At 28.2% G+C, this 20,090-nt stretch overlaps 3 protein-coding genes across 5 annotated transcripts in view; 1 reads left to right on the forward strand and 2 right to left on the reverse strand.

The window, feature by feature from the left end:
• Positions 1-4,117, forward strand: part of LOC127288092 (uncharacterized) — a 70,900-nt gene extending 66,783 nt beyond the window's left edge. The window contains exon 3 of the mRNA XM_051315344.1: positions 1,368-4,117. Coding sequence (XP_051171301.1) covers positions 1,368-1,714 — 347 coding nt within the window. The 3' untranslated portion in view covers positions 1,715-4,117. The remainder of the gene's footprint in view (positions 1-1,367) is intronic.
• LOC127288084 (RING finger protein 17) overlaps positions 1-20,090 on the reverse strand; it is a 223,278-nt gene that overhangs the window by 77,566 nt on the left and 125,622 nt on the right. The window lies entirely within an intron of this gene.
• On the reverse strand, positions 10,845-13,687 carry LOC127288091 (uncharacterized). 3 transcript variants are annotated; one of them, XM_051315342.1, is made up of 8 exons: positions 13,345-13,687; positions 13,078-13,268; positions 12,863-13,000; positions 12,742-12,796; positions 12,454-12,561; positions 11,665-11,946; positions 11,376-11,591; positions 10,845-11,299 (listed from the first exon to the last, which is right to left on the reverse strand). In XM_051315342.1, exons 4-8 carry the CDS (start codon positions 12,742-12,744, stop codon positions 10,985-10,987), a joined length of 924 nt encoding a protein of 307 aa, XP_051171299.1. In that variant the 5' UTR covers positions 12,745-12,796; positions 12,863-13,000; positions 13,078-13,268; positions 13,345-13,687; the 3' UTR covers positions 10,845-10,984. The 3 variants fall into 3 exon arrangements, with proteins under 3 accessions (XP_051171299.1, XP_051171297.1, XP_051171298.1); XM_051315340.1 differs by having other exon boundaries at positions 12,328-12,561; XM_051315341.1 differs by having other exon boundaries at positions 12,328-12,561; positions 12,742-13,000.

Genomic DNA, 20,090 nt, shown 5'->3' on the forward strand with positions numbered 1-20,090 from the left:
TGAGGTTATGTTAGCTGATTTTAACTCCAGAAACATCAGTGTCCTCTTGACCTATATCCTTAATATTTTACCTTAAATTATGAGGTTATGTTTGCCTCTTAAACCTTACTTATCACCTAATTTTGAGGTTATATTTTCAAGTTTGTTAGTATTTTGACCCTAAACATTGACACTGAATTTTTATTTTACATAATTTCTTTTTACCAACTTTTTATTTAAAAAAATTATAATTTAATCGAATTTTAATTTTGCATATTTCTCAATCAACTGAATTTTAAATTTGAATTTTTAAATATCAGAATTTCCAATTCACCGAATTTTCATTTGTACACTGAGAAAACTGGAGTGTTAAATTCAGAGGTTCAAAAAATGTATGTTCAACTGTCTTATCAAGAGAGTTTAATAGTCCTTCGAAATGTATTTTTGAATTAATAAAAGAAATCTGCTTTCATATTCTGTCCGTTCACGCACAGAGGGATAAAAGCTGCGCAGAAAATTTGAATTAGCTTCTGCGCACAAAGATCGCGCTAAGATATATGGTGACATTTAATTTAATGTATTAAATTTTAAGGTTAGGTTGCCATATTTATTTATTCCGCGCAAGATAAGGAAGGGATTCCTCAAGATTTATCATTTGTTCCTCAATCATAAACTTATTATCCCTCCAGGAGGGATAACACGACTTTCCCTGAATGGTGTATTCGATTACTTAGAGTGTTGTTCCATAGCCAACTCTCAAATATGAATTCTTAATCCCTCCAGAGGTTTAATCTGAACCTCCAGTTTTCTCAGTGTACGAATTGTTATTTGATAGAATTCTTAAAAGGACGAATTTGTCCGAAATTCTAAATGACGAAACAAACAATCGGCAGAAATAATTTCGCCACGATTTTTCAAATTTATCAATCACAATTTTTTAAATAATTTTTTATTGGTTAATTTTAAAATTCGCGCCGAAATTTTCTGGTCGGATATTTGCAAATTTGGACAAATGAAAATTCAGCATTTTAAAAATTCTATAAAATAACAATTTAGGCAAATAAAAATTCGGATAAATTAAGATTTAGTGAATTGAATTTTGTTGAATGAGAATTCTACTAAATTAATATTCGATGAAATTATAATTTTTTAAATAATAATTTTGATAAAGAGAAATCGAATTTCGAATTCGATATCTAGAAATGTTTGTTAAGTAAAAATTTTTGTTACAAAAGAAATGATCTGATATCAAGATGTTAAAATCAGTAAACATAACCTTAAAACTCGGTCAAAACTCAGAGCTAAAATACAAACATAACCTAAAAAATTCAAGATTTAGAGAAGTTGATTGATAAATGAATGTCTATTAAATTTTTCTCTTTTTTTAGGTCGACCTGGAACTGACTATCCAGTTTTGGGAAAGGTGCCCTATACAAATTTCTACTGTGATGATCAGCCTTATCCGGGATTTTTTGCCGATGTTGAAACAAGATGTCAAGCATGGCACTATTGTGACATTGATGGTCGACAAGCAACATTTCTTTGTCCAAATGGAACACAATTTAGTCAAGCAGTGTTTGTCTGCGATTGGTGGTTCAACGTGAGATGTGCACTTAGTCCAAAACTCTATGCAATTAACAGTAGACTTTATCAGAGGACCACAGAAAGTCCAACAAGACCTCATCGTGTTATTACAAAGGAACTTTTAGAAAATATTTTCGTTAAACGAAAATAACAGCCATCGACATATTACTTCAATTTCCTAGTATTATAACGAAATAATCATAATATAGATGATAAAAAAAGAAAATTAATCGCTAGTTTCTTTTTATAAATTAAAAGGTCAGTGTGGTGATTAATTGCATACGTGTGTGAAATGAGAATTAAGCTTTTTTTCTGTAAACGTTTAATGCCATTTGTGTGATTATTTTACCTCCATTTGGCGTCAACGCTCAGCGTCGAAAATTATTTTTCCAGGAAACCAAAAATATTGAATAATTTTTTAGAAAGGGTTTTGGATCCCCATAATAGAGAAGTATTTCTCAAGGTATTATTTGGATTAAAAAACTTTAAAAAAAAATAATCTGTTATTTTTTGTCCTGTGAAATACAATATTCGGCGCTGAGTATCGAAGTTAACTTTATGGAGGTATTTTTTTTCAATATTTACACTGAAAAAAAAAATTTATTTGTAATAATCGGTTATTTGAATAAATATGTGACGCTCCACGAGAAAAGGTACTTTAGACGCAAAAAAAATTTTAGGTTATGTTTGTGATTTTTAGAAAGAGAAGAATCTACACAAAGAAGACATTCTTGAAGTTGGCTTCGACGCTCAGAGCCGAAAATTGTTTTTCGCAGAATCAAAAATTTCAAATTATTTTTTTTTTTAATTTTTCAATCCAAATAATACCTTGAACAATACTTCTCAAGGCATTGTGTAGACCCGAAACTTTTTTAAAAAATGTTTTGATATTTTTGATTCTGCGAAAAACAATTTTCGGCGCTTAGCGTCGAAGCCAACTTCAGGGAGGTCAAAGAGGATCAACTCTTAATACAAACTACCAATGTTTATGTCTTCATTAGATCTATAATAATAAATAAAAACTAATTTTACATAATTAAAAATGAACGTTTAATCAAGATAAAACTACCACTAAACATAACCTACAATTTTTTTTGTTTCTAAGGTCCCTTCTCTCGTGGAGAGCCATATATTTATTTGCATTAAATAATTTTCATTGAAGTCAATTAAATCGTTTACAGTTTATTTAATTCAATTATTTGGTTTCAAAAATTATTTAATTCAAGTAAATATTTATTTGATAATCAAGTAACCGATTATTTAAAAAAATAATTTTTTTCAGTGTAGACTTCTCTCTTTTGCTATATATATATATAAAGTCATATGTTGTATTAAGAAACATCGAACTATTTTAAGTTGTATGTGAGTGTATAAAATCCGTTAGTAATAATATAAGTAATTATAAGAAAAATTGTATAAAAACTATAAAACTTTTCTTTATATAAAAATATCGAAAAATAATTTTTTCTTAGGATTTATATATACCCGCATTTATTAAACTTTTGTCATGTAATGATAATGTCTCAATGTGAAAATGAGAACAAAAAAAATACAAATTGTTTTCATAAATGTTAGAAATCTGAATTTTTAATTCTTAGATTTTAATTTACAAATGAAAGTGTGTTTTTAAGAAAATAAAGAATAGTGTTACGATTGAAAAAAAAGGGACAAAAATGTCGTCTATAGTTTTTAATAAGTATATATATTTGTGCGTCTTGTAATAACTGCAATTTATTCCTATTGTGAGTAATCTTATTATTTCTCAATGTTTGCTTTTCAAATATTTCTTTCCCACGCTGCAACTCGATCAGTCAAATGCATTTGCATAAATTACTACCTAACGGTTTAACTTATTTCTGATTCCCTTTCTAACAGATAAAGAGTCCTTTTTATAAAAGTAGATATAGAAAGACTAAGATTTTATATTTTCTGAAAGATAAAGAAATAATGTGAATAAATAAAAATTTCCCCCCCGAAAAAAGAGAGAATTTAAAGCCATATAGCAAATTTAATTTTTTTTTTTTCAAATATTCAGTAGGTCTGCTCCTTATAGATCTAAAAATTAATTTTCTTACTTGAAAGAGTGATTGTTCATCTAAATAAATAATTGTTCTGAATTACTGTAGTGTGTTGAAAAAAATTTTTTCTTGTAAAAACAAAAGAATGTATTTTTTGCGTCTTTTTCAATTATTTGTAAATATTTACTGTATCTGTAGATTTTTATACATTAGCCATATAGTAACAATAGACTGCAAATATAAAAAAAAAATTCGATGAAATTGATATAATATACACACTGAGGAAAATTGATGATCAAAAATATCACTATCTCATATATAATTATAATTTGTCGAAGAAAAAATATTTTGTCGTAAGTCAAACACAAAAGTATCAATTTTTTTCAAATTGTATAATATATGCAATTGATAATAAACAAATGCTATTAAATTTTGTATTCATCATTAATATTTCAAAAATACTTGTGTAAATAAAAAAAGAAAAATTCTAAAAATTGAAAATAAATAATAAAAGAAAAATAGATTTCCAATCATAATTTTTTGGTAGTTAATTTTTATAAGTTAAGTTTTGAACGTTGAAATAAACAAAAAACTACTTTTTTAAAAACAAAAAATAGAAAAATAATTTTCGTATTTTCTTAATTTCCATTGTAAGTAGTAATTTAAAAAAAATAAAGACCAAAAAAATTATTTCATTTGAATGTTCAGGCACATGTTAGAAAGAGAACAAAAATTAAACTAAAAAACAATTCATCGGGGTATAGAAGAAGCATGAAAAATCAATTTGTAAAAACTCAATAATAATACTATTTAGTTCACTGACATATTGAGAAGCGATATATTGAAAAACTTTTTTTTTTTGTTATAACCATTCTTCATAGCGAAAGAAAATTAAAAAAATCGACAAATGTCGTATTCTTTATGTATGTAAAATGAAATATCTGGAATTCTGTAACAGTATGGCAGGAAACGAAATTTACAAATGAAACAATTTCTGTTAAGTAAAAATTGATTTAAAATGAAATTCTGTCAAATGTTAATTCGAAGAATAAAAATTAGTCTAAACAATAATTATTTCTAATTAAATTTTTTAAAATGAAAATTCTAACTAATGATTTTCATTTTAAAGAATTGTATTAAAAATAATAATTTTTTTACACGAATTTTCAGTTTTCAAATTAACATTTGACCGAATTTCTTTTTATACAAATTTTCACCTAACAAAATTATTTACTACCGAATTTTTTGTTTGGCAGAATTTTTTTTTATATCACTGTAAAAAATTTAGAAATTTTTTTCGTTCAAACAATAGGAAATTTTTCCGAAATGAAGAGAAAAACAGGTTTTCCGACTGTTTAGTAGGAAAAATTTCCAAAACAAGCAGGAAAAATAGTTTTTCCACAAAATTATTCTTTACCTATGGGAAAAATTTCCGAAAATGATTGACTTTTCTCCAATATTAATAGGAAATATATCCAAAAAAGAAGGAATAATAATTTTTCTATATAAAACGGAAAATATTCCTCATAATTTAGAAAAATTGTCGAAAATAATAGAATTAATTTTATGTTATTCGAATTTTTAAATGATAGAAATTTCAATTCACTGAATTTTAATTTTTCAGAATTTTTATTTAAATACAAATTTTCAATTGATAAAATTTTTAAGACGCCGAATTTTTATTTGTTAAAATTTACATATATGGCCAAACAAACAATGGATAAAATGATTTTGGCGCAATTTTTAAAATTGACCAATCGCAATTTTCTTGATAATTTTTAATTGGTCAAAATTGAAAATTCCTGTCAATTGTTTCTTCGGCTATTTATAATTTCGGACAAATAAAGATTCAGCGTCTTAAAAATTATATCAATTAAAAATTTGAACAAATTAAAATTATGTGAATTGAAATTTTTGTTGTTTTTAAATTCGAATTAAATAAAATTCAATTATTGAATCGTTATGCGAAAATGACACTTACGCTTTTTCGAGTTGAGCCCTTTTCGAAATTCATGATTCAATTGAATGTATTATAAATTAGAATTATAAATTTTAATTAGATATATAATTTTAAGAAAATAAGTAGGTATATTGTATATATTTGAAATATAACCAGTTTGAAATAAGGAAAAACTAAGCTGAAGAATGAAATTAGAGACCTGTAAATTGATATTTCAGTGAGCAAAGTGAAGATAAGTAGTTTAAGAAGAAGAAGAAGAGAATAAGGAGGAGGATATATATATATATATATCAAGAATTCATCTTTTTTGTTTGTGCCTTCTTGATCGAAGATGCCTCAGGCATGATGGAGGGTATCAAGTTTCAGTGGTTCCAGTTTCTTGAAGCTACTACCCCTTTTTATACCTGCTGCCGGAGTAAACGAAAGCGTTTATACAAAATGGCTATAAAATCCGATCGGTGGGCGACGAAAGAGAGTTGAGAGTTTAGTTTGGAGTGAACTGTAAGGAGAGAAAGAGCGAGAGAGGGAATATAGGAAAAGGGGTGCAACACGAAGTTGCCCGAGCTAGAAAAGAGGGTTGCTAAAGGCAACCCAAAGCAGAGAGAAAACGAGAAGGAAGAGGATGGAAGTGCGAGGTTAGTCTAAGAATCCATCAGCGAAACGGGTAATCAGGTGGAGCTCCGACTATACCAGCGAGCACTTTCAGAAATCCAATTTCGACGGCCATTTTTGCCTTATATTTGGCGGACTTTCCTTTCCATTCTTTGGGGGCACGGGGCAAGTTCACCGTAACAGGAAATGTCGAACTTGCTTCCTGCGCGACGACTGTCGAGTGAACGATAGAAAATTATTTTCCACATCGAAATGCCGTTCAACGATGAAATAAGTTCAAACCTTCGAAAGCAGAAATGCAATAAAAACGTAACAAACCTTATCAAAAAAAAATTTATCAAATTCTCATACTTCAATTTCTATTTCTTCGAGGAGAGGTGCATGATTTTTCCCCAAAAAAATTCTGAAAAGTCGACATTCCAAATGATCGAAATTTATTAAGTCGACATTTAAAATGCTCGAAGCTGCAGATAGTCGATACTCTAAATGTTCGAAATTTTCAGAAACTCCAAATGGTCGACATTATATTTGAACGACACTCCAAAAAGTCGACATTTTAAATGATCAAAAATACAAATAGTCGAAATTTCTACCACTTAAAGTTTCTACCATTTGAATTTTCGATCATTTAAAATGTCGACATTTTGGAGTGTCGTTGAAACAAAATGTCTACCAATTGGAGTTTCTACTGTTTAAAATTTCGAACATTTAGATTATCGACCATCGGCAGCATCGAGCATTTTAAATATCGATCATTTAGTATGTCGACTTAATAAATTTCGATCATTTGGAATGTCGACTTTCTAAAATTTGAGAAAAAAATCATGCACCTCTTTTCAAGAATCAATAATAGAATTCTAAACACATATTTATCAGAGAGAAAAAGGAAGAGTGAATTTTCAAGTGAAAAATGTGGTGTCTTACGAGGGGTGAAATGGAGTTAGCCGGCGCGATACGCTTGAGTTTATGAAACGGAAACCAAGTTTAACGGCTACTTCCGTTTTGGAGAGCCCTTTTACTCCTGCAAACCAAGCTTTTACGAACAGACATCCTCCTTCTCTGTGAGAGATATCCTGGCACGATCGATCTCCAGGGAGCTCATATCTTGGATATTGAATATACGAGCGAGAAAGACGTGTATATACATGAAGGAGAAGGTACAGCTGCGCTCGACGGGTTTAATTGTGGGACTCAGCCTTTAAAGGCGGATGCAAATGAGTCGTAAAACCCTGAAACCCCCGTCGGTGTAGCGCCGTTTACGAGCGCTAAAAGTTCAGTCTTCCGAGGTGAACTAAGACGCGTCGCGCGAAACGCCAATGAAAAAAAGTACAAGTACCTTATTTTCTACCTGCACTGAAAATCAAGCTACCCATCACTTTTTTCCATTAATTTTTATACCTAATAAATGTGATAACATTCACAAAAGAAAAAAAAGAAGTAGAGGGAGGAAAATGAATTGTCGTACTTACTAAACATGAAACTAACAAATTTTGTTTGGACCCTACAACAAATCTGTATTTTTGTAGTAATTCCTTAGTAATATTAACTATTCCTTGGTATTACAATACAAAATTTTGTTGCAACAACTAAAAATTTATTATAGTAATATATTTTTAGTACAACAATACAGATTTGAGACAAAACAAAATTTGGTAAATGTCCACAATTACGGCATGTTAAGGCCCTTCCTGAGAATTCTATTTTTCTTATTTTATCAAGTAACTTAAAGTTTAAGAAAACAATTGTATTGTAAAAATTAATCAATCATTTTCAATTTTTCATTTTTTATATCTGTTCAAAAACTAAATTTATATTATTTTTTAACAACTTTTTAATCCTTTCAATTGTATGTAATTCCGTTTTAAAAATATTGCCATGTAACTAATTCCGTTCCAACTTGTCCATAATTGCGGCATATTCCAGGTTTTCACACATACTTATATATGAAATATCAATCTGTTTGATAATAATTATTCTTATTAGAATTAATAACATAATCTTAAAATTAGTTTAAGGTTATGTTTAAAAGGGAATTTTTTACACCGATGTCAAATAAAATATTGTTTATTCAAATGATAATTTTTGTAATATTCAGTCATTATTTTTCTTTTTTGGTAACTCGCTTTGGTTATTAACTTGTTTTAAAAACTTATTATAAATCATTAAACATATATACTTCACGGTCATCAAATAATACTAGAGGATTCAGTTTTTTTAAAACATCTTGAGCATCGTAGATGAGGATATCGTCTCTATCAAGCCAGCGCCAGTTTGTCCCACTCATTTGCTTAATTTTTAATTGATATTTTTTCACTTTTTGCTTGAATTATTTTCGTGACAATATCTAATAATTCTTATAAAATACGATACTTTTAAAAATTGACTCTAGAAATGATAATTAATAAGTTTAAAATTAAAGAATTGTGAACAAACTCTTTTTCCTTTTTACTTAAACTTAAATACGGCGTATATAGCACGGAATAATGAATGTATGTATAAAATGTTTTGAACCTAATTCCGTTCATATAATTTTTAATAAAATATTTCTAATATGGTTAATAAAATACTAGTACGCAATTACCTCATTTGTTTATTAATGATTTAAATAGGTCTTAATTAATCAAAAAATTAAAAAATAAACACACTTTACTTTTAGTATCCTTACGAAAATCGCCTCCAGTCCTAGCTGTCACTTAAAGTATAATATTGTATTGCACAAAGCTCAGTCGTCGACTGACTGACAAAAACTTTTATTTTCAATACATCTGGATTTTTAGCAATTTTTACTCCAGAAATAGTAAAATTTACTATTTCCGGAATAATTTTTACTATATTTTAGAAGTAAATTTTACTATTTTTAGAGTAAACATTTCCAGAAATGCGCAGAAACTGCGAAAAGTTCAGGTTTTACTTTTAAAGTATAGTAAAAGTTACTTTATTCGTTTTTCCATTTTTCTCCGTGTATAACCTCTTCTTTTAATAATACCGCATATAAATATTTATAAGTACAATTTATTTGGGACGCATGAATAAGCTCTAAAACAAATTTTTTAGAATTACGATTTCATAGAATCTTATTCAGTAGAATATTAATTTTGCAGAATACTCATTTGTTCGAGTATTAATGTTCTACAAAATGCAAATGATCGAAAATAAATTTGACAAAATTTTTATTAACCGAAAATTAATTTGCCAGAAATTCACAGTAAACTTGGTTGTCTCTTTTTCTATTGCAACGTTTTGATGCACCTAAGTTATATCAAAAAGAGATCGTTTTGTGTATCATTTTTAGAAATGATACACGAAACGGTCTCATTTTTTGATGCAAAAAATTTAATCAATTTATATCAATCATGGCCGAATTGAATCGACTCAAAATTGAACGAATTTTTTTCAAATATTTTGGTAATAGTCCAATCGCGGAGACCATTTCAGTATTTAATTTGAATATGAAAAAAAAGAAAATCAATGACAATATGCAATTTGATAATTAAATAGTGACAGCTTATATACATAACCTACAATCATGTTTACTTTTTTTGAAAGAATATAGTTCCCAGAGTCACTCCTATATGTGATTAGTATTTCAAATAGTGAGACAAAGAGTTTCTCACATTTACCGCAAACAACCATTGGATTCGGGGTGGCGCACCAATCTATGTACAAGTGTGCACTAAAAACTTTAATTCGGAAACGGACCAAGTGTGTATGGGTTTATTGTGAACGCACCATGTTTTTAAAATGCCTGTTTACAATTGCCGTAAATATCTGCCTGTAAATAAATGTGACAATTGTTTTTATTCAAATAATTAAGTGAAGAGTAAATAATTAAACAGATAAGTTTAAAGATATTTTAACTATTTTATTTTTTTTATTATCTGTCATAATATTTTTGTCATCTTTTTTATTGCTCAATTTATGTTAATACAAAATATTTTTTCAAAATAAACATTGTTTTTTTTTGTAATGTTACAAGTAATTGTTTTTTTTGTATTTTAATATAATTTCTGTTTCAGAGTGTTTGGGCTGTGTCAATTTTGTTAAAAACTGATATATTTTAGTGTGAGGTTAAGAAATATTGTCACTTCAAATTAATTCCAAGTGTTTTAAAATTTTTCTATAGGTCTAAGAAATTTAATTTTTCAGTAATTTTTAATGTAAATATTTAATTCAGAGCGCTTGAACTGTTTTATATTTATCATAATGACCAACCAAATATGACAGTCAAGTTAGGAATACTTGTTTTGTATTATGTCTTCACGAAGTTGTTGTTAACATTTCTAATATAATTGTTTATATTTTACATAAATATATTTTATTACTTATGTTATAACTGTTTCATCACTGCAATTATTATTGATTATCTCATGCATTTGACAAGTTTGAGCTGGACCCAAAAAAAAAACTCTGCCCGGTTTTAGGTGTTCGGGGTTTTTATATGACCTAAAAGTTCTTTAAGTAAGAATTTTATTATAAAATATTTTTTTAAATATCTAAAAAGAAGTTATTTAATTTAATAATTGTTTAATTTACTGTTTAATTTTACATTGACCTCATAATTTTTAATAATTTATGGATTAAAAAAAATATTTCGTTTATTTGAACGTTCAAAACTTTTAGCTCATGTTTTTACATGTAATTCTGTATATGATAATATAAATTAAAACTCTTGCAATATGCATTGCAGAATGTTTATCTTAATAATATAACACCAATTTTTATTAAATATTTTATACAATAAACCTTGATAAAGATTAAAAAATTTAATTTTGTTTAAAAAAAAATTTTTTGTAAAAAAATTGAACTTGTAAGATTTCAGCTTTGCGAATTTCTATAATAATTTGGCTCTCAACAATATGTCATCGACAGTTGAAGATTGAATATCGAATGCTCTCAAAATACGTTCGGCAAGACGTGTTCCAAAAGTAATGAAACATAACAATATAAGTTGGTCTTTAAAGCCTTTATCAAAATCGATGTAGAACACCCAATAAGTTGCTAGGAGAATTATGATACTATCAATGGGTTCTTCAACAAAAAATTGCTCCCCATCAACATAACACATGACTTTTTCAGCATTATCGTCAGAGAATCTGAAAAATGGAGCTCGTTTTTTTTTCAGCGCCTTCGATGCGTTTTTGTCATCCTAAGAAGAAAGAAAAACAATTGTAAAATGATAAATTTAATTACTCTTTTGAGCCTGCAAAACAAGGATTACATACCAGTTTTCTTATTTCGACCAATTGACGTTTCGGTCGTTTAGCACGTTTTCGTCCTGATGAAAATAAGAAATTAAGTTGTTTCAGAAAAAAAATATTGCTGTTTGTTTCTTTCTCACTTAGTGGATATAATGTAAGTAATTTGGGTATTGCATATAGTAAATTCTTTTTCATTATGTCTGGGGACAAATTTATTAGTTGTCCAAATTCCCAAAGGAACTGAAAATGAATGATATAGACTTTTAAATGATACCGAATGTGAACATAAAATATACATAGGTATAACACTTACAATTTGATTTTTTTGCAACACTGGATATCTTTGCAATAATTCACCCGCCGAACAAGTTTTTGTATAATTTTTTCTATCATCTCTTGTGATGTCGAGAAGTTTTTTTACTGCGTTTGTATCTAAGTTCTCTTTTTCTGATTCCAGTTGCAATAATTTTAAATGTTTTTCAAGTGTTTTATTAAACTTTTTTAAAGAATCATTGTCTGTCTTAGCACCTGCCTCCGAAGTTGTCGTAGGGTCTTTAATTTTTACATACTTATTAAGACGAATTTCTAATCTTCTCTGAAAGAAATAATGAAAATCATTTAATAATATGTTATAAAATGAATGAAAGTATTGAAAATAATTACTGACATAAGATTTTAAAATTACGAAGAATTTGTGTAAATATTAACGGATTTAAAATTTTTTTTTTAATTTAAAGAAAGGAAATTTTTTAAATGAATATCAACTTTTTTCCATATTTAACTTTTTGGAAGCCATCTTAAATAACCTCAGCTTTACTTTCGTAAAGAAGAATGTAGTCAAATATCAAAAATTCTTTATAAGTTCTTAATCACATTCTGTAAATTAATTTTATTATATTTTTTTCAATAAATTACTTTTATTATTTACTGACTAAAAGGAAATCATTTTTATAATTCAAAATATAAATTATTTTACATGACGTGGTTGATTTTCTCCCTGTAACCCTTGAAATCTACCGGTTGAAATTATTGAAGCTTGCGAAACATCAGAAGAAGAAATTCTTTCTGACTCTATTAAATTATTAGCAATTAATCGACTAACTGTGCAAAAATCTTTCCGCAACAATTCTTTTGTCCCTAAAAGCCCGGCTATGATGTTTTCATCAAATTCGTCATTGAAATTATCCGGAATTATTTCTTCCATTGTTGCCTATATAGAATATTGCAAATAAGTAAAATTTTACATATAATCTTATTTCAATAGTTATATTTATAATTACAATTAAAAATTTATCTTAAAATGTTGGACAAAGTTAAAAAAAAGTATATATTATATTGTATTATCTCAATATATAAAGTATTGATTTATTTAGACAAAAAAATGATTTACCATTTTTTTTGTACTTCTTGTGAAAGAAATACATTAATATTTGCACCAGGAGCCTCTGAAATATACAATGTTTTTAATTTTTTGTATTTTGTAATAGTAAATTATTAATGTTCCGCGTTACCATCCACTGTTATTTCTAAATAATTATCAACATTCATCTCCTCAGCTGAACCGCTATTGTGCAAAACATTAGTCTCATTTTTATCATTTTCTATAACTTCCGAAATTTGCAACTGTTGAATATCCGAGTTGTCTGCATCTATACAAATTATCGCTCAATTTATCATTAGAAAGAAAAATAACATGCAAAATAATTAATGTTATCAGAAAAATTACCTAATTTCGCGTGTTTTGCGGTAATACACCCGCAAGAGGAACATTTAATTGAAGTAAAAGCTAGGAATCCATCGCATTTTCCACAAGAACATTTTCCTCGTTTAACTTTTTTGTAATCCATGTTTAACATTTTTTATCCATTAAAAAAATTTCGATTTTTTTTCAGTTGAAAAAGTGAATCTTTATATTAACTGTATGTACAAAAAGATTAATTAAAATGAAAGTGACTTGGACTCTAACTTTAACATAATTTTCATGTACACTTACTGATTTGAATTTTATTTGGAACCAAATAGTGTAATTTTAATTTTAATCATTTATATATTTTGGCCAAACATTAATAACCATTACTGAGCGTGTTATTTTTTGTCAATACAATGTAACACATCAACTAAGAGATCACCACTTTTTTTAGGTTATTATGTACGTATATGAATAAGTATCAAAATTTTTGAAATGTAAGATTTATCAATGTATCAAATATATCATTCCTCGTCAAATAATTTTAAAGCAAAGATTATTTCTTTTCAAACAAAGTGTATTTTTACCATTTATTGTACTTTATTTGTTTATTGCTTTCCCCAGCATCTTACCGAAAACAATACAAATTTGTAACAGTTGTCAGTTACTGACAGATAGAGAAGGACACAAATACATAATATAATTGCGCATGCGTTGCTTCGGCAATGGTTGTCCTATGAAAAAGTACCGTAATCAGTAAAGGCCTAAGCAGAATAGGTTCGCGAAAGACGTTTGCGAACGTGAAACATGAGTTAGAAAAGGACAGAGATATATTTGTATCCTTTTCTATCTCATGCATCTCGTTCGCGAAGGACTTTCGCGAACCTATTGTGCGTTGGCCTTAACACTGACTCTACATTGTCTGCTCAAACGTGTACACTCATTGGCTAGATATTCCTACACTTTTTTGTCCTTTTCTAATGCATATGTTGTCATGGCAACATGTGTGTTAGAAAAGGACAAAAAATTGTAGGCATATCTAGCCAACGAGTGTACGTTCCGTGCAGACGTCACCCATTTGCAGAACATTATGACGTCAGTACGGAACGTACACGTTCGCGTACAAACGTGCCCAATGTAGACTCAGCACAATAGTTGTTGCATTTCGGATGTTCTATTTCTACGGTATTGGACGTATATACAATTTACTAACATTCCCCACTATGATCTGTAATATGATAATTATGAAAATTTTGCATGATTATAAAAATATCAATTTATTTGTTTAAAAAAACCACTTTTTATTAACAAATAAATTATAAAAGTATTAGTTATTATTGTATAAAAAAATTAAAACGTAATAAATATGTGGTGTTTGTGCATAAATTAACAAAGGGGCAGAGAACCCATTTGCTGAAGATTTGGAGGTTTCAATAGTCACAACAAATGCTGAAAATGCAGGCAATTTGGAAATATTACAAGTCGGAGAAAATCATGAAAATCAGTCTGAGTCGGAGCAAGACGATAACGCTACAGATGAACATGACACAAATGCTATTTCTTCAGAAACGAGTGAAAATGGTATAATGTAAAATTTGTTATATTCTTTTATCGTCAAGATGAAATATTAATAGTTTTATATATTTTTCGGAGAATGCGAATGAGTATTCAAATCTTCCACAAGAATATCAAATAAAAATGGTAAAAAGATTCACTATCTATTTATTTATAGAAGTTTTTAATATAATAATTCAGGCACAAAGAAAATTTTGTTAAACCAAGACACTACATTAGTGTTTTCCTATCAATTCCCCCCCCCCCTGAATCCTATTTTAAATCAGAATTACCAGATTGGATTAACCTTCAAAAATAAATTCAAAAAATTGTGTTTTTGGAGATTTTTTGAGTTTATTTTAAAAGTTTGAGCTAATTTAGCAATTCTGACTTCAGATTCAGATTAAAAATATAGTAATGTCTAAGTAAAAAAAAAATTTTTTTTGCTTGCCTGTGTAATTTATCTTTAGCTTTTATATAAGAATATTCATTAAGAAAGTTATAAAATTAAAAAAAAAATTACCAATCTTTGTTTATATTAAAAAAAATCGTGAATGAATAACATGAAGTTACTTATAAAAATTTTTAAACATATTGATTCATATAGTTTAATAATAATGATGTTTTATAAAATATCTTGCATAATTAATTATTGTTTGTAGAAAACTATTGAGGAAATAATTCCATACAACTTCAGTGATGACTTCCATAATGACATTATGACCAAACTTTACGAAAATAAAGAATTGGGAAAAGGAGACTTTTGCGCAATTGTTCGGGTGGTTCTTAGAAAATTAATCGAAGCAAAGAGAACCTCATCCGCCGATATGTTGCAAGCGTCTATCATTTCAACTAATCGATTTCCCGGTCTGCGAGGAAATGGAGTTCGTCATGTAAGTCATGTGAACATCATTGTATTATTTAAAGTTTCTGTAGTCTAATTTTATGCTGTTTAATATGTAAACTTCTAAAAGTATAAAATTATCTAAAATTTAATTTCAAAACTCTTCCGCAGTTTTTGTACAAAATAAATGTTGAAGTGTTAAAACAATCTTCAATCTTTTATAATGTTAAAGATAGCTTACCATAGTAAACTGCCTATTATCATATAAATAATTAATAATTTTAGCTATATTTTCATATGCATTTAATTTTTAATAAATTATTTTCAGAGGAGAATGCTGAAACGTCTCCTGAACAGTTACCGTAATAAAAAGTATAGGTTATCGAAGAAAGGGAAAAAGAAGATTAGTAATTCAAAAAAAGAAAATGATACCTTGGAAAATGAAAATGTCCATTCTGATGAAACATTTGTAAATAATGTAGAATTGCTGCAAGAAGAATGTGAAAAACAAAATTTCAATACGGTCAAAATAAAGAAGCTTCTCGATCTCACAAGAGATAATCGAAAAAATGATGCGGAAAATTTTACGGCGCAGGAATTGCTTGATAAGTATCCAGCGTTACAAGAAATTAAATTTGTGAGTAATAATACAAATATTTTTAAGATTCTGAGTTAAAGGATTTTTTTTTGATTCGTAAACTTTAATGTGTAAATTTTTTAACATACGATAAATTTTTAAGTAAATTTGTTTGGTTTGTTATTCAATACTTGAGTCGTTTACGGATTTTTTTTTAGCTGTTTGGACACTAAATATGATCCTAGGCAATTATATAAAATTCTTATAATATTTTTAACTTTTTTCAAATATATTTCTTCATATAATTTTTAAATATTTTTTACCTTTCTGGATTATTTTTAATAATATGAATAATATGAGCTGGAAGATGCTTTCTAGTAAAATTTGTATTTATCTTAAAATTTATCTTAAAATCTTAAAAATTATTGATAATATGAAATAATTACTATTTATTTTTTGTCTATATTTAGCTTCTTTGGGAATTTGTGCAGCTGGTAAGTTTGCCGTTAAGTTTTCTTTCAGAAAATTTGTAATAAATTGAATTTTATTGAAAATACATAGCTAAAATGGAACCTCAGGGTTATTTGTGCGGTTTCTGCCACCAACAATTTCCATTGTTAAGAGAATTACAACAACATTTCCAAAATGTCCACGACATTGAGCGCAATCGAGGTAGACGATGCGGTATAAATAACTGCCCAGCTTTTCTTCGAAATGCAAATTCTTTGAGGTCGCATAGATCCCGATTACATCGACCTGCAAGAAATGAAGAAATCGCAATGCCAAATATTGCAGAAGATTTGAACATATTTAACAATCCTGATAATTTAAATGAAAGAATGGAAAACGATGATGGCAATATATCTTCTGAGGATAATGAAAGAATGGAAAATGATGGTGGAAACATATCCTCCGAGGATAATGAAAATGAAGAAGTTTATGAAGATGTCGAGTATGAACCAAGTTCAACCGAAGAATACGATGAAGAGGAAGATGAAGATGATGAAGATGAAGTCAACGCAGTTCCGGGAATAAATAACGAAAGAAAACGTGCCATTGGTCGGTTTCCGTTACATTTACGTGGAAACACTAACATCTCTGAACAACAAATTACCGAAACTTTGGAAATGATGCAAGATGTTGTCAGTGTTTATATTAGAGATTCTTTAGATAGAACTTATCAAACTTTACAAGCGAACGGAATAAATTTAAGAAATTACGTCAATGTTGAAAATGAAGTACAATCTACAAATTGTATTTTCGATTTAAATAATAAAAAAAAAAGGAAAGCATATCTAGAAACAGAATTTAATGTCTTGATGCCTACTAGATATACGCTTGGCAGACGATTTGTAAGATACGCACGGAGAAAAATGGATATTGGTATTTAATATCTATATATTACCCGGTCATTATATTTGACAGTGAACTATAGGACAAGCATCTTGGATACTTAAATTTAGTATCTAAATATATTAAAATGGCTACATCAATCTGTAATGTCCAGGATACTAAAACTTATTACACAGAATATTAGTTTTTTAAATTTCTAACTCTTGAAAAATAAAGGCATTATTTACTAACGTAAATCATATTATTATATAATTATTATTTAATCATAATATTTTATTTTAATTTTATTTTAAATTTATATTAAATTTATAATTAATTAAAATTAATAATTTTAATTAAAATTAATATTTTATATTAATTAATAATTAATTAAAATTAATATTTAATATTAATTAATAATTAATTAATATTTAATATTAATTAATAATTAATTAATATAAATATTAATTAATATTTAATTAAAATTTAAAAAAAATTAAATTAAATTTATAATTAAAATTAAATTTATTTTAAATTTAAATTTTATTTTAATTTAATCATAATATTATTATACTAAATTTTAATTTTGGACTAATTGGGGAAGATTTAGTATTAAAATGATTTTTTAATTTTCATAAATAATAAAACCAAAATAAATATAGAAGTTTATTTATTTTTATTTAAAAAGAAAAGTATATGTCAATTTAATGACATTTTCTTTAACATTAGATTTAAAAAAGACACGGAACAGGTTAGTTTCACGTTCCTTGCGTTAAAATGATCGGCGTACGCACTATATATTATGTGAGATTAGATTTGAAGAAAATTTAAATTCTACTTACTTTTATTCAGAACTGAAATCACAATTAACGCCGAATTTGCAGACACTGCTGTACACATGAAGTGACGCATGAAATACGTTATTCTCACGATTTTAACGTTTATTGTCCTAGATACTAAAACTTAGTATATAAATCAATAGGCATCAATATCTACATATTCTATTTTACAACATGTTAGATATTGAAAGAAAACATTTTATATAATAGGTGTTAAAATATAGATATTATAAATTTTTCATTATCTTTGGAAAGTAGGATTCTTAATATCCATTTTTCTCCGTGCGGAAGTGCTAGCACTGGGCAAAATCGACCAATGAAACGTAAAAAAGATGAAATGGTATACATTCCATTAACTAATATAATTCAAAAATTTGCTGCAAACGATACCTTCCATTCCATTATAAAATACCACGATTTGCAACCAGGAATATATACTTCTTTTGAAGATGGTTGCAAATATCGGAATGATGACTGGTGGAAAGATCTTGAAGAGTCGTTCCACGTAAAACTATACACCGACGATGTAGACATGTGTGACGGTTTAGGTTCAAAAGCTAGCGGACAGCAAAAGTTACTGATGATCTACTGTTCATTATTGGACATCGATGAAATTTATCAATCGTCATTGTTGCATCATTTTATAGTAGGGATAGCAAGATCAGAAGATGTAAAAAGATACGGCATAAACAAAATATTGAAGCCCATTTTAGTCAATATAAAAAAATTTGAAATAGGTGTTCCTGGGCCTGACAATACACTACTTCAAGGAGGATTATATGCTACTCAGGGCGACAATCCAGCTCAAAACTGTATTTGTGGATATAAAGAGGGTTTTGGAAGGACTGTGCACCCCTGTCGATATTGTCTTGCTGCCCTGCCTGAAATTCAAATAATGACAGAAGAAAATGTCCATCTTCTTCGCAACCCGCAGGATCATGACGCGCAAGTAGCTGAAATTGAAGCTTTAGAAGGCGAAGATAGAGACGAATTAAGTATAATGTATGGAATTAATAGAAGGAGCATTTTAAATGAAGCAGAAGGTTTTCATGGTTCACAAGACGCACTGCCAGATATCACTCATGATATTGATTTAGGAATTCTTCCAAGAACATTTCAAAATTTTTATCAGAGAGTTATTTTGACAAAAATAACTTTGGAAGAATTAAATAGGCGAATAATGAATTTCGATTATGGCTTCTCTGAAACCAAGTACAAGCCATCACCATTAAAAGCAAAGCACTTAATCCCAGGAGCAAATATTAAGCAAACCGCTATGCAAATGGAAACATTGGCATACATGATTCCATACATTGTATTAGATATTGTAGAACCAAATTGTCCATACTTTTCCAACTACAAAAACCTCTTGGAAATTAGATCGATTGTTTTCGGATATTCCATCAGTACTGATATGGTTACATTTCTTCGTGATAGCATCTCGGAATATTTAAACGATTACGCAAACTTGTATGCAAATGAAGATGGAAATGCTAAGTTCACACCAAAGCAACACTTTCTTCCTCATTACCCTGGACGTATAGAAAGATTTGGACCATTACGCTACTTCATGTGCATACGTTCTGAAGCGAAACATCAACAATCCAAACGTAGGGTTCAGGGAATGAGGAATTACAAGAACTTGCCCTACACATTGTTAGTAAGACACCAGTTGTGGCAAGCTCTGCTACTGATTCAACCGCTTACAAAAATTGTTACCACAGGTCCTGCCAAACTTGAGGCAAGTGAAACGCTGCCATTCGGCTACTTATTCCCCGACGAACTACTACAATGCACTACAAATTGGATCAATTATAACGGCGTAAAATATGTCAGTCAAAAATGCCTAATTGCAATAGGATACGCGAATGATGTTTGCTTACCTCAATTTGCAGCACTTTACAAA

This window comes from Leptopilina boulardi, unplaced genomic scaffold (genome assembly GCF_019393585.1).
Source record: "Leptopilina boulardi isolate dan_hultmark-lab unplaced genomic scaffold, ZJU_Lbou_2.1 LbouV2_38, whole genome shotgun sequence".
In the NCBI taxonomy this organism is placed as follows: Eukaryota; Metazoa; Arthropoda; class Insecta; order Hymenoptera; family Figitidae; genus Leptopilina; species Leptopilina boulardi.

What these genes read in the sequence shown, in the direction of transcription:
- LOC127288091 (XM_051315340.1), bottom strand. An exon ending in GAGAAAATCAACCACGTCAT is followed by an intron (nt 11,947 to 12,327) that starts GTAAAATAATTT and finishes TATTTCTTTCAG; the next exon opens with AGAAGATTAGAAATTCGTCT. An exon ending in TGGTCGAAATAAGAAAACTG is followed by an intron (nt 11,300 to 11,375) that starts GTATGTAATCCT and finishes CTTTCTTCTTAG; the next exon opens with GATGACAAAAACGCATCGAA.